Raw genomic sequence first — 14246 nt, forward strand, 5'->3', positions numbered from 1 at the left:
CCAATAATGACCTGTGAATAGTGACCTTGACGGTACTCATTTCATGCTGGGATCACTGCCTGACAACTCACTTTTATCATCATCGGTCTCAAAATACTCACAAAGGTCTATCTTTCTCTTTTATTGTATAAGTATCAAAAATACATTAAAATTCTTGAATCATCTTGGTCAGTTTCTTAATTATCTTGGACACTGTCGAGGTCTCTATTCATAGGTCATTATTGTACTCATACTAATATATTCCAGTTATATTGCATTGGGTTGCTTTATATTATTTACACATTTTTTGCAAGGCAGTCTTTGATGAATTCTACATTAATGAGCAGTTTTGCATAATAATGCATCACAGCAACTCATTAATGCAGAATATTAGCAAACTTTTGTGTGTAATGGACTGCAAAGGTTTACTGTTTTCGAAGGTGAAATGTGCAAATTTATTTCATAAAAGGGACCTTTATTTGAAAAAACATAGCAATTTTCACATAAACACATCTTTTGTGAAATAATGTTGCAGTTATGTGCATTAGTCTCCCCAAATGGCACCAAAAGTAGTGAATGAAATGTTTGAACTGCAGATAGTATAGGACATAGCCACTAATTTGTTAGCAAATACAGTACTTTATATTACTGGCAAAACTCATACCCCTGATATTCAGTCTGCGGTGGTCAGCGTTTTTTTAAACGCTGATCATCATCGGCTTTACTATCCCCCAATATTCAGTGCCAGGACATGTCCGGGCAACAGCACTGAATATCGAGGGATAATTTGGGGCAGGCTAGGTGTCAAAACTTTTGCAGGCCTGGACAATATTCAACCATGTAAGAGGTATGAGGCCCTAGCTGAATATCGGGCCGGGCTTACATAACTTTTTTTGTTTAAAGAAACAAAAAGAGCCCCCTAGCCTCCTCCTGCTCCCCAACAATGCCCCTCTTTCCCTCCCCTTCCACCTCCCCACAGTCCATGGCAAGAAAACCCCCAGAAGACCCCCCCCCCCCCGACCCTCCAGCCTTCCAGGTAGGCCCTCCCCCATGAGCTTCCACAAGAGGTTACAGCAGCCATTTTGGAGATGCAGGCCAGGGGCAGGAGCCAGGGGGCTGCAGTTCTGCCCTCAAATGACCCTGCTAGAGTACTAGGTTTGGGGGCCTACCTGGATGGCTGGGGGGTCTTCTAGCCGCAGAATGGGGGGGAGTGGGAAGGGAAAGAGGGGGAAGCAGAAGGGGGCTCAGGGGCTCTTTTTTTTTAAACAAAGAAAAAAAGTTATGTATGTGCTGGCCCAGTATTCAGCACCAGCACCCGCATAGCTAAGTGGCCTTATTTAGGGCAGTTTTTGAGCTGTCCTATATTAAGCCGCTTAACTATGTGGGTGCCGACACTGAATATTGCCAGCATCGCATAACCTTGGGTTTCTCCCCAGTGCTACCCCCTGTACCACCCCTGAGCTGCCCACTTTTTGTTTAGGCGGTCTGTGGGGATATTCAGTGGCACTCTCCAGTTTAATGCTACTGAATTTCCCCATTTAGGCAGCGGGAAGTGATTTAGGAGAGGATCCTGTCCACTTAAATCACTTTGAATATTGGCCCCATAATATTTCAAATGATTCTCCAATGCCTGCAATTCTTTAATATTGTTTTTTTTCTTTCATTTTTCTCAGATACAGTCAGGCTTATTTTTGAAAGAGAAGGGCGCCCATCTTTCGACACAAATTGGGAGATGGGCATCCTTCTCCCAGGGTTGCCCAAATCGGCATAATCGAAAGCCGATTTTGGGCGTCCTCAACTGCTTTCCGTCAGGGGGATGACCAAAGTTCACGGGGGGGGGGGGTGGGGGGGGGTGTCGGAAGCATAGCAAAGGCGGGACTGGGGCGTGCCTAACACATGGGCATCCTCGACTGGTAATGGAAAAAAGAAGGGCGTCCTTGATGAGCACTTGGGCGACTTTTACTTGGTCCATTTTTTCTTGCGACCAAGCTTCAAAAAGGTGCCCGAACTGACCAGATGACCACCGGACGGAATCGGGGATGACCTCCCCTTACTCCCCCAGTGGTCCCTAACCCCCTCCCACCCTAAGAAACCCCCCAAAATAACCTCTAAAAATATTTTTGCCAGCCTCTATGCCAGCCTCAAATATCATACCTAGCTCCCTGACAGTAGTATGCAGGTCCCTGGAGCAGTTTTAATGGGTGCAGTACACTTCAGGCAGGCGGACCCAGGCCCATCCCCCCCACCTGTTATAGTTGTGGTGGTAAATGTGAGCCCTTCAAAGCCCACTACAAACCCACTGTACCCACATGTAGGTGCCCCCCTTCATCCCTTAGGGCTATGGTAGTGGTGTACAGTTGTGGGGAGTGGTGTTTGGGGGGGTTGGGGGGCTCAGCACCCAAGCTAAGGGAGCTATGCACCTGGGACCAATTTGTGAAGTCCACTGCAGTGCCCCCTAGGGTGCTCAGTTGGTGTCCTGGCATGTCAGGGGGATCAGTGCACTATGAATGCTGGCTCCTCCCATGACCAAATGGCTTGGATTTGGTCGTTTCTGAGATGGGCATCCTCGGTTTCCATTATCGCCGAAAATCGGGGACGACCATCTCTAAGGACAACTATCTCTAAGGTTGACCTAAATTTCTCGATTTGGGCGTCCCCGACCGTATTATCGAAACAAAAGATGGCCGCTCATCTTGTTTTGATAATATGGGTTTCCCCGCCCCTTCGCAGGGACGTCCTACGAGAACATCCTTAGGAAGACTTGGGCGCCCCTTTCGATTATGCCCCTCTGTGTATACTCAAAGACTACAAAGCAACAGTCCAATTTCAACTAAGAAAAAATCCAAATAAATAAACCTTTAATTATGATACATTACTTATTACAGTAAAAATTGATATTTTCTCTTCAAAAACAGAAGCACCAGTCTTGGATATACAGTAACATACAGTATAAATATTTAAGTGAAGTTTAGCAAAATACCATGTACAAACAGTTTCTGAGCACAGAACATAAAATCAGTTTATTTTTATATACATACTGAATTTTTCTTTCAAAATGGAAATAGTGGCATGCTAGTCACAAAAAATAAAAAAATCAATCTTTTTTTTAAGTAAATGTATCACCTCCAACTCAATCAAAATATGAATTCTCCTTTGAATACATACACGGCTTATGGAAAGGCTTAAATAACCAAAATAAAGAAAGTTATTATACAGATGTGGAATAGTGCATATTACTTTACATGTGGTCCAGTGACTCAGTGAGAAAAAAATGGATCAAAAGAAGGGGAGATATTTAAGAACAACCTTCAAATAATGAAGAGATCTGCAGGGTGTTAAAAATCATTAGATGGACCTGACAGTTTTCACTTCCTTGTATTTTCAATTACACGTTGTCTGTGAAGAGTAGACCGTGAAGAGGGATGATGTCCAGTGCACAGAACAAGCGTCAGCTTCAACATCATGTGACTTCTGCAAAGGCGGTGAGGTGGTTCTGAAGGTGTAAAGAATGAAGAGCATCAGCTAAGACTGTTTGTTATATGGATAGAACTTCCCTGTATTTTGAATATAAAATGTTACGAGTGCTACTTTGGTTTTTTGTATATCATGAGCTCAATTTTCAAAACTCCACTGAGGGGCATAGATATCAAGGTGGGCTACCGTTAAGACGTGTTATTTTACCATTAAAGGGAGAAAGTTATCAATGTGGGCTACCGTTAAGACGAGCTATTTTAGCGCAGGTTCCATTTTATGCAATGGAATTATGAGAATTAAGGGCCCTGTTTCCTAAGCCGCGTTATAGTCATGTTAGCATCTTTAATGCACGTTAACCGTGTATGCGCCTACAATATCCCTTTAGGTGCCTACATGGTTAGTATGTGCGCTAATTGTAGGCGCGTTAAAAATGCTAACGCGCCTTAGTAAACAGGGACCTAAGGAGTCCTTTTACTAAGCTGCGCTGAAAAATGGCCTGTGTTAGTGTAGATGCATGTATTGAATATGCACAGGTCCATTTTTCAGCGTGCCTGCAAAAAGGCCTCTTTTTTGGGGCTGAAAATGGACGTGCGGCAAAATAAAAATTGGCACGTGTCCATTTTGGGCCTGAGACCTTACCATCACCCATTGACCTAGCGATAAAGTCTCACACATTAGCTGGGCAGAAATGGGTCTACGTGTGTACAATGCCGATTACCACCCGGTTAGCGCCGCATGCCAGAAATTTTCCAGTGTGCTTAGTGGACGCGTGTAAAAAATGAAATTACCACCCAGGCCATATGGGAGGCGGGTAGTAGGTCAAAATTGACACACATAGGATGCATGTATATGCGGCTTAGTAAAAGGGCCCCTAAATTTGGTAAATGGCACCCCAAAGAAATGCACGCTGGGTGCTATTCTGTAAATGGTGTTTCAGATTGGATGCTGTTTATAGAATAGCATGCTGCTTCATAAAAGAGGCCCTTAGTAATTTATGTGCTCATCTTTATAGAATAGCATCTAGCAAGATGCACGCCTAAACCCAAATTGTTGCCAACACCAATAATTGATTATTAGCACCCAATTTTTGGTGCTAATAGGCTCTTTACTCAAATTGCGTAAAGAAATAGGGCACACTCCCAAATTTGTGCAATTTTAAGTGTCATTTGTAATTGCTAGTAACCAGAGTTAACAGTAAAATAACATGTTGATAATTACTCCCCCTCCCCCCATCCACCTTTAGCAGGTAAAAATAATCGATCAATTTTTACCTTGTTATCTAAAGCCAAATTTTCAGCTAAACCTAAATAGCTGATGAAAATTTGGCAACTGGGTATTTATATGCATGAACGTTATGGTAATGTGCTTAGGGCTAGACTCTTTATATGGCGCCTGAAAAATCTGCGCTGAAAAAAATTACATCTAGGCGTATTCTCTAAAGTACGCCTAAATTTTATAGAATATACTTAAATTTCCATGCGGTATATTGAATATGCCAAGCGGCTCACCATGTGACTAAATTTGGTCTTGTCCATGTAGACCTTGTTTTACTTGGTGTAAATCCCGATACTAAATTAGGCACATATTGGTATATCCTATAATAATGCGCATAGATTTTAGAAATGCCCACACCCTGACCATAGCCATGCCCCTTTTTCAACTATGTGACTTCGAGCCCTGTTTACTAAGCCGTGCTGTACGCACACTAGCATTTTTAGCATGTGTTAATAATAAGCACGCGCTAATGCTATAAACAACCATATATTCCTATGGGTTTCTCTAGAATTAGCATGCGCTACACATGGTAGTGCACCTTAGTAAACAGGGCCCTTAGAATTTAGGCACACCATGTAATAGAATACACTTAGCGAGTTGTGTGTGTAAATCTAAATTTATACCAATTAGTGCTGATAATTGCTTGTTACCATCCATTTAGCAGCATTGATTAGCTAGTTAATCAATTAATTTATGCACATTGTTATAGAACATGCTTCAGTTTCCACATGGATGTTTAGGTACCATATATAGAATCCGGGGGTTAATATATAACTTTAAATGGATAGTTTATCCCTTTAAAGTTATTCCTGCTATTTGGGTATTTCACTTAAATATATAACATTATACAGAAGGCCATAATATTTATCTACCAGCTACATGAGTAAATGGTAAGAATACTAGCTTCTATATGCATATATGTCAATATACCCCCTAAGCACTATCCTATAAATATATACATATCTTACATAATGCATTTTTTTACAGGCAGGTATACACATAGGTGCAGTCAGGATTCACATTTACGAGTGTAACTTATAGGATACTGTACTACTCCCTTAATTCTACATATATAGCACTCAAAACTGCATGTGCAAATTTTGGCATGTGCCCAAATTGTACATGCAATTTGATTGCTTAAAGAGCTAATTAGCACCGATAATTGGGTGCAATCGATTATTGGGGCTAATTGGCAATAATTGGAATTTATGAACGTATCTTTATAGTTGCTATTCTATAAAGATGTGTACATAAATTTTCCATGTGAATCTGCAAATGGGGAGTGGCCATGGGCAGGGCATGGGTGGGTCATGGGTGTTTCTAGGATTAGCACGCAATGTTATAGAATTCAGGGGATCCACGCCTAATTTAGTCATATGGATTTATACCAGAGTTCAGTTGGTGTAAATCCCCATGCCCAAAATTGTGCACAGATCCCAGTACTAAGCACTACTCTATAATCAATGTCCAACTTTGACTGCCATTTATAGAATAGCAAAAAAGTGCTATTCTATAAGCCACACTTAAACAATGTATGACCATCTAAACTTCCGGAAATCACTAAAAACTAACCTGTTCAAAAAGGCATACCCTACTGATCCAACTTAAATGCCCGAACACAGCAACACAATGAAACCAAAGCTCATACTGGTCATAAATGAACTCTTCCCCTCTATGATTCCCTAATGTGTCTGTTACATGTGAACTTTATTCTACCACTACATCACTTTGTATTTGTTCATTCCGGAATTGGTGATCGCCTATACGGTACTATGTAAGCCACATTGAGCCTGCAATTAGGTGGGAAAATGTGGGATACAAATGTAACAAATAAAAATATAATAATAATAAAGTTAGGCACAGTTTCTAGAATAGCATTTACACCTTGGAATCACACCTAAATTTAAGTATAGCTATTTGCACCAACTGAAACGTGGCGCAAATGTACATGCTTACATTAAGCATGTATCCTCGTTATTCTATAACAATGCGCATTAATTTTAGGAATGCTCCCATTACACCCATGATCCTCCTATTTTCATACCCCTTTTTCAGATCCTAAATTTAAACACATAATTGCCAATTACATATAATTAGTACCAATAATTGCTTGTTAAAAAGCCAAATATTGGTGCTAATTAGCTCATTATTCAATTAAATTGCACAATTGCACGAGCGATTTTTGGCAACTTTTATAGAATTAGGGGGTTAGGGTGTATTTTTTTGACACCCAAATTTGGGCGCCATTTACAGACTTGAGTCCCATGTGTGTATCTTTAGCGTTTAGGTGTAAGCATTTATACCAGTTGACCTATAGATACGCATACAGGTTATTTTACCACAAGTCAGGTTATTTAAGCACAGGGTCTCATTTTATGAAATGAGACCCTGTGCTAAAATAACCCAACTTAACAGTAGCCCACATTGATAACTCCCCCCCCCCCCCCCCCCGAGAATCATTCTTGAATGATATCCAGACAGCAACAGGATGGTACAGAGCAGAGTGAGGGAAGAACAGGAAATTATCTAGAGTGCAGCAATATCCTTTGCCATTATCTAGATAACCTAGAACAGAAAAAGTGTTTCCTGAATTGACAGAATGTTTATCTGTATGAACATCACCGTTATCCAAATAACATGGGCAGCTGCCGGCCTACCTGAATATTCATTGTTGTTATCTGGATAGTGGTCAATAACGACTGTCTGGGAATATTTTTAAACACCGAAGCTGGTGTTTAAAACAAACACAAATCGCAAAGTTTAAATATTGACCTACATATAGCAACTTATAAAGCCAAATGTTCCATCTAATTCATGCTAACATTAAAAAAGCCCGTATGCAGCCGGCTGGTCTGTTGTAAGTGCTTTAAAATATCACTTCCGGTTATTCTCTCTTTCTCATTGTTTTTTTTTTTTTTTTTTTTTTACTGAGCCTGATATACAATGCATTTTACAAATGATATAATTGTAAAAGGAACCCCACAAAAATGCACACCATACCCTTTCCTGACTGAATTTTCAGCCTGCAAGGTTTTTAGTACAATAGGAATTTGAATTAAATTAACTGTAGTTCTGTTGCTGACACACATAATTGGAAGTAAAAAAAAATGTAATACCTGACAGCTCATAAAACTCTGTTTCATGTTCATGGAATTTTAATGTTGCTTTCTTTTCCTTGATTAATTACTCCCCATGAGTCGGATAGTTTCAACTGAGCAATGAAATGCCTTCTTTTCTTTTTCTAATGTAAAATGGCACTTCATATTTGAAAGAACATTTAAATCAGTTAGGCATCTTACTACTAAGCTGTGCTATAATTTTCCTGTTATTGCAGGTTAGTTGGAAATATTAACACAAGATAACACAAGAAAGACAACGAGTCACTGTCAGAGTCTCAAATCTGCAGCTATTCAATCCGTATTCAGGAATGCCGCATTACAATCCACCTTCGGAATTCAATGGCATCACTGCCACGGCTGAATGTCAAACTCCACCAAAAAGAAAATATGCATGCCCCAAAAGTTAAGGCCTACATATTTTCAGTTACTGGTGCTTGAATGTTATCTCAGCTAAGATAGTTGTGGATAAACATGTCCTGTTACTGTATATAGGGCTGTAAACAACCTGGTAACATTGTTGTTAACTCAAAATATGGTAACCATTTGTTTTCAAAGTCAATGAACAGAAAATACTTTTATGCATGTTTTCTTAACGTGTAACTTACCTGTTATTAGATTTATTGTGCCTTATTGTAGGGTCTAAGTACTAACCTGTGTTAAATTTGGCAGGTTATCATAGGTGACTTGTCAGGTTTAATTAGTATGCGAAAAATAGCACAGGCAACTACATAGAGGCCTATGTTAACAACACTCTTAGGACTTATGGGGTAAAGTTATCAACGTGGGCCACTGTTAAGATGGGTTATTTTACCACAACTCATGCTAATTTAGCACAGGGTCTTATTGCATAAAATGGGACTTTGTGCTAAAACAGCATGACTTGTGGTAAAATAGTAACATAGTAGATGACGGCAGAAAAAGACCTGCACGGTCCATCCAGTCTGCCCAAGAAGATAAATTCATATGTGCTACTTTTTTTATTTGTACTGTCCTCTTCAGTGCACAGACCGTATAAGTCTGGCCAGCCCTATCCCCGCCTCCCAACCACCAACCCCGCCTCCCAACCACCAGCTCTGGCACAGACCATATAAGTCTGCCCAGCACTAACCCTGCCACCCACCACCGGCTCTGGCACAGACCGTATAAGTCTGCCCAGCACTATCCCTGCCACCCAACCACCAGCCCTGGCACAGACCGTATAAGTCTGCCCAGCACTAGTCCCGCCTCCCAACCACCAGCCCCAGCATAGACCGTATATGTCTGCCCACACTAGCCCCGCCTCCCAACCACCTGCTCTGCCACCCATTCTAGGCTAAGCTCCTGAGGATCCCTTTCTTCTGCACAGGATTCCTTTATGTTTATCCCACCCATGTTTGAATTCCGTTACCGTTTTCATCTCCACCACCTCCCGCGGGAGGGCATTCCAAGCATCCACCACCCTCTCCATGAAAAAATACTTCCTGACATTCTTCTTGAGTCTGCCCCCCTTCAGTCTCATTTCATGCCCTCTCGTTCTACCGCCTTCCCATCTCCGGAAAAGGTTCGTTTGCGGATTAATACCTTTCAAATATTTGAATGTCTGTATCATATCACCCCTGTTCCTCCTTTCCTCCAGGGTATACATGTTCAGGTCCACAAGTCTCTCCTCATACGTCTTGTAATGCAAATCCCATACCATCCTCGTAGCTTTTCTTTGCACCGCTTCAATTCTTTTTACATCCTTAGCAAGATACGGCCTCCAAAATAACCCTATTAGTGGTAGCTCACATTGATAACTTCCCTCCCCCTCCCCAATTCATCCAAATTTGGAAATGAGAGAGATTTCAGAAAGATATTTGTTAAGCTTTATGAATAAAATTACTTGCATTCTATTTTAGAAAACTACAACTCAGATGCACTGTATATGCATTCACTCCTGTTCACCTTTTCAGTACCCATGTTTCTTTTTATTATTCCCATAATAAGTATCGACACAATCCCTTATTAGTCCTTTTTGACTGTCTTGAATAGATTGTAAGCTCTGTCGAGCAGGGACTGGGGACTATCTCTTATGTGTTTTGAGTACAGCAGTTCGTACATCTAGTAGTACTGTAGAAATGATATGTAGTAGTAATAGTATGCTGAAAAACTTGCATAAAACCCCTTTCATCATGAAAATTTTATTGGTGGCAAATATGAGAATACTTAACATCCGTGATAACCTAAAATAACTAAGGGGCCATACACATCTGCATTCTAGAACTTTCTGGCTTCAGCCTCCATACCATCCCCTCCTAGGATAGAATGCCTTTGACAGCTAAGCACTGGGTTTTGCAGAGCAAACAAGTACCGAAAAAGGTAGGGGAAATGAAGACATGTATGCTTATTTGCTTCATGCCGCAAATTCACCATCAACCTTCAATAGTCTATATCTTAAAACATACAATAGCAATGTGGAGGTACATTACAAATTACCCTACTAGAACACCCTCCAAATCACTATCAGTAGATACCAAAACCTCTCAAGATAACATTACATCTACATTGTAGCACTCACCATTGACCAGCCCCTTTGATATGCAACGGTTGTTATTAAAGGTTCTGCCTATTTGCCTCTGGCTGATTCCATATCTCAGCCTACAGAGATTCTCAATCTAGTAACGCAAATGATGCCAGACATGCATATCATGAACCATTAAACAGTGAAAGTAGGTTTTCATGAGGTCAAATGTCTACTCAATAAGTGCGAGACTCAAGGGCACAATGATAGCTTGATACACCACCTGCCAGAGTGATATTCCAAATGGTGATGTTCTGAGCCTACAAGTGGGATTAAGCATGGAGTTAACAGCCAGAGCACCAACATAAACAAACGGACATATCAGTTTTCACAAGAACTTTCCACTTTCCACTACATTCAGGGACTCTTGCTCTCACACCTAGCCAGCACAATCTACCCCAAAGCTCATGACCAGATGTAGTCGCACAGAGATGATTCCTTAATATATGGATATAATGGTAGGTTCTAGGAAAGTTGGGCCATATCCATCATCAACGAGCGCTTATGTTTCTGATAAATGACTTTCCGGACTCTTGGATCACCTGGAAATGCTCAAATCATATTGAGGAAGTAAGAATTCACATAGCAGCCACTTTTCACTTCCTGCCTGACATAATCTGGCATAACATACATAAATGAGCAGACTAATCAAGAAATTCACTGGTGACTGTTGTGCCTTTGGCCACTCTTCAGGGAAAGCCAGTATCCAGATAGTGCACTGGGAGATAAGAGGTCCAATATTCAGCCACACTAATTGGGTTAGTAACAACTGCTAATCCGATAAGTGTTACTGACAGGGATATTAAGAGACATTATATAGAATATCCTTACTGACTGCCAATCTCACAACTAAAAGTGTTAATTCAAACTTTTATGGGAGTAATTGTATAAGGCACTTGGGTATATAGAACAAGATTTTATACTTTCAAGTCAGTTCATAGAAAATCAGGCCGTGGTATTCTCAAGTAACAGGTAGATGCACAGAAACATAGCAAGGGTTTCTTCAGTATTCAATTTTGGGTAAATCTGTTCATAAAGGCGGTTAATAAATCCCAATACATAAATTAAAAAAATAATAATTTAGATGACATAGCTCAGCTTTCTAAATATTTCAATGCTTGATTGACCTCTGATATAATATTTGAAATTTCCCAACCGAATGGGTTACAGATTATTAAGTCATCTGCATAGATGAATGTATAAAAACCCAGTGTCTCCAATTTCAATCCCAGGGACACCATCAACATGTTAAACAGAATGGGGGACAGAGGTGATCCCTGAGGCACACCACATTTAGGAATCCATTCTGAAGATAGTTTACCCTTTATTTTGACTTGATAAGATCTATCATCTAAGGATATTGTTAAATCAAGGTAAGAGTGGAGGCAGAGCCTTGTGGTTAGAGCAGTGGACTGGCAATCAGGGAAGCCAGGGTTCAAATCCCATTGCTGTTGTTTGTAATCTTGGGTAAGTCACTTAGGAGTCCTTTTATTAGCTTGCAGTAACAAGTGCTTCCCAGACCCTCTTTCCTGGGGGGGGGGGGAGGGAACTCTAATCTCTAATGGCCTTTTGGATCTGACGTGCCCCTCCTGTATATTATGAACCATTCTCTACACTTTGGTTCAGGGTATGAAAAAGGCAGTAGGACTGACAGGCCAAAGTCTGAAGTGACACTAACTTGAACTCCAGCAATGGAAAGAGTTGAGACACCCTTGCGGTGATGAGAATGAGGAAGGGGGGTTGTAGGTGCAAGGCCTGCAAGTATAGATTAGCATTGTGTGGCAACCTGGTGGTGCAGGTGTTTTGGAGAAATGCAGAACTGGGACATTCCCCTGAAAGATGACTGTGCTTACTAGGAACAGTAAAGCTAATTTAGACTTTCTCAGAAATAATAACCAACATATTAGCCTAGCCAATTAGTAAAAACCACTATATTATACTATCCAATAGGTATTAACCACTGCATTATAATATGTATTAACTGTTACCTGTATAAAACTGCATGTACCAGATCTTATCTGGGAGAGTCTCAGATGCAAGCATCACGGTTGTGTTGTGGCTCTGTGACCCCCCCCCCCCCCCCCCCCCCGCATGAGAAATTAAAATTTGAATTGTAACTTTTTCTTGGTGAGTAATAAAATCTCTAACTTCACTTTCTCGTATGTGTGGCCTTGTATTTTATCTCTCTAAAGCCGTTATATTATATATGATAGTTTAGAGAGGTGGTAAAAATACTAAACACCACTGGTCTTTCAGCACTCCACAATACTAAGTAGTGGATATTTGGGACACTGGAGTGAGAGTGAAAAGACAGTGACAATCCTAGAGTGCTAAGGGGAGCCCATTATTAACACTCCCCATCCCACCATAGGGCTAACAAGCCAGAAAGTCCCAACCCCCATGGTAGCCTCTAATATTCTCCCTCTTCCACAAATGAGTATTAGATCAGGTAATCACAGCTCACTCTTTGTTCTTGCTTCCTGAGATTCTGACTCAACCCAATAGGCTGGAAGTGATGGGGACAAGAATGATCACACTTGTTTCATCCTACTGGCTGTTCTATTTAAAACAGCAGTGACTAAACCCTAATGGTAATCTCAAAGTCATTTGGTAATCTCTAGATAGATAGATAGAAATATATATGCAAGTTTAGTATTTAAAAGAAAGGTCCCATTATGTGCTTTTTCAGGATTGTTATGGAAGAGGTGGTGTTTAGTTAAATATGATGGATGAATTTAAATTTCAAAATCTGCTATATGCTTCCAGGGGGTGGGAGGGAGGGGGACTGGAGGGCACTTCAGGATGTTCCAGGGAGTGAGAGGGAGGGAGAGGGGGTTAGTGATATGTCAGGCTGGTACCCAGAAGTTAACCGGAGTGGAGGAGTAGTCTAGTGGTCAGTGCAACAGACTTTATTTCTGGGGAACTAGGTTCAATTTCCACTACAGCTCCTTGTGATTCTGGGCAAGTCACTTAGTCCTCCATTGCCCCAGGCAAAAATAAGTACCTGTATATACCATGTAAACTGCTTTGAATGTAGTTGCAAAGACCACAGAGGGGCAGCATATCAAGTCCCATTTCCCTTTTCCACTTTATTTATCATTGGTAATGAAAATATAATGAGAGTGTACTTTGGTTTTGATGTGCTGCAAAGATCATGGAAATTCCAAAATGTGCCATGAAATACTGTAAAATGTTAGGAAGTATTGTTAGGAGTCAGAAAGCTCCTGCTTCTAATCCCAGTTGAGATATTTCTTCTCAGTGTCTAGTAACCATTTTGCCTGTTTTCACCCAGTTAAGTCTGTATGCTAGGTTCAAAATGCTCGATCATATTAAATTCAAATGTTTTATGGTCTGAGATAATTAGTTCCTCTTCAGAATCTTATTTGTAAGGTCTTTGAAAGTCAAAACCATTGCATACATAATTATAATCTGAGCATTTGGTAGCTATACTTTATCAGATAACATTTTAAGAACTCTCTTGACAAGTGTTCTAAATGTGGACTAAATGTGTTCGTGTGGACTAAACATAACAATTCATCTACAGCAATATTTTGACATTTGATTTGCTGTAAACTTCTTTTACTTATCTATTTATATGCCACCTTCACTGTTCCCTCTATGCTGAGCAGGAGTCCTCCACCTACAGTTATTCAAGTGAGGGGGATAGGTGCTGTTTCACTACCACATTTTCAATAGTGAGGGACAGACAAACTCTGCAAGGACTCCAGGGAACCTGTACTTGGAGGACTGTCACTCGGCTTACAGTTTAAAGACACATTGCAATTTAAATGACTCAAAAGGCAGTTCAGCTAAGACTCATCCAAGTATATTACTCCAGGGCCACCGAGGGGGGGGGGGGG

At 40.7% G+C, this 14246-nt stretch overlaps 2 protein-coding genes across 2 annotated transcripts in view; one reads left to right on the plus strand and one right to left on the minus strand.

The window, feature by feature from the left end:
- Positions 1-3630, plus strand: part of LOC115472797 — a 78424-nt gene extending 74794 nt beyond the window's left edge. Inside the window, exon 5 of the mRNA XM_030207233.1 lies at positions 3384-3630. The gene's annotated coding sequence lies outside the window, so the exon portion shown is untranslated. The remainder of the gene's footprint in view (positions 1-3383) is intronic.
- PLPPR5 (phospholipid phosphatase related 5) overlaps positions 2904-14246 on the minus strand; it is a 322161-nt gene continuing 310818 nt past the window's right edge. Inside the window, exon 8 of the mRNA XM_030207234.1 lies at positions 2904-3472. Within this exon, the coding sequence (XP_030063094.1) occupies positions 3440-3472 (33 nt within the window). The 3' untranslated portion in view covers positions 2904-3439. The remainder of the gene's footprint in view (positions 3473-14246) is intronic.

The sequence above is a fragment of the Microcaecilia unicolor genome, chromosome 6 (genome assembly GCF_901765095.1).
Source record: "Microcaecilia unicolor chromosome 6, aMicUni1.1, whole genome shotgun sequence".
NCBI classification, from domain to species: domain Eukaryota; kingdom Metazoa; phylum Chordata; class Amphibia; order Gymnophiona; family Siphonopidae; genus Microcaecilia; species Microcaecilia unicolor.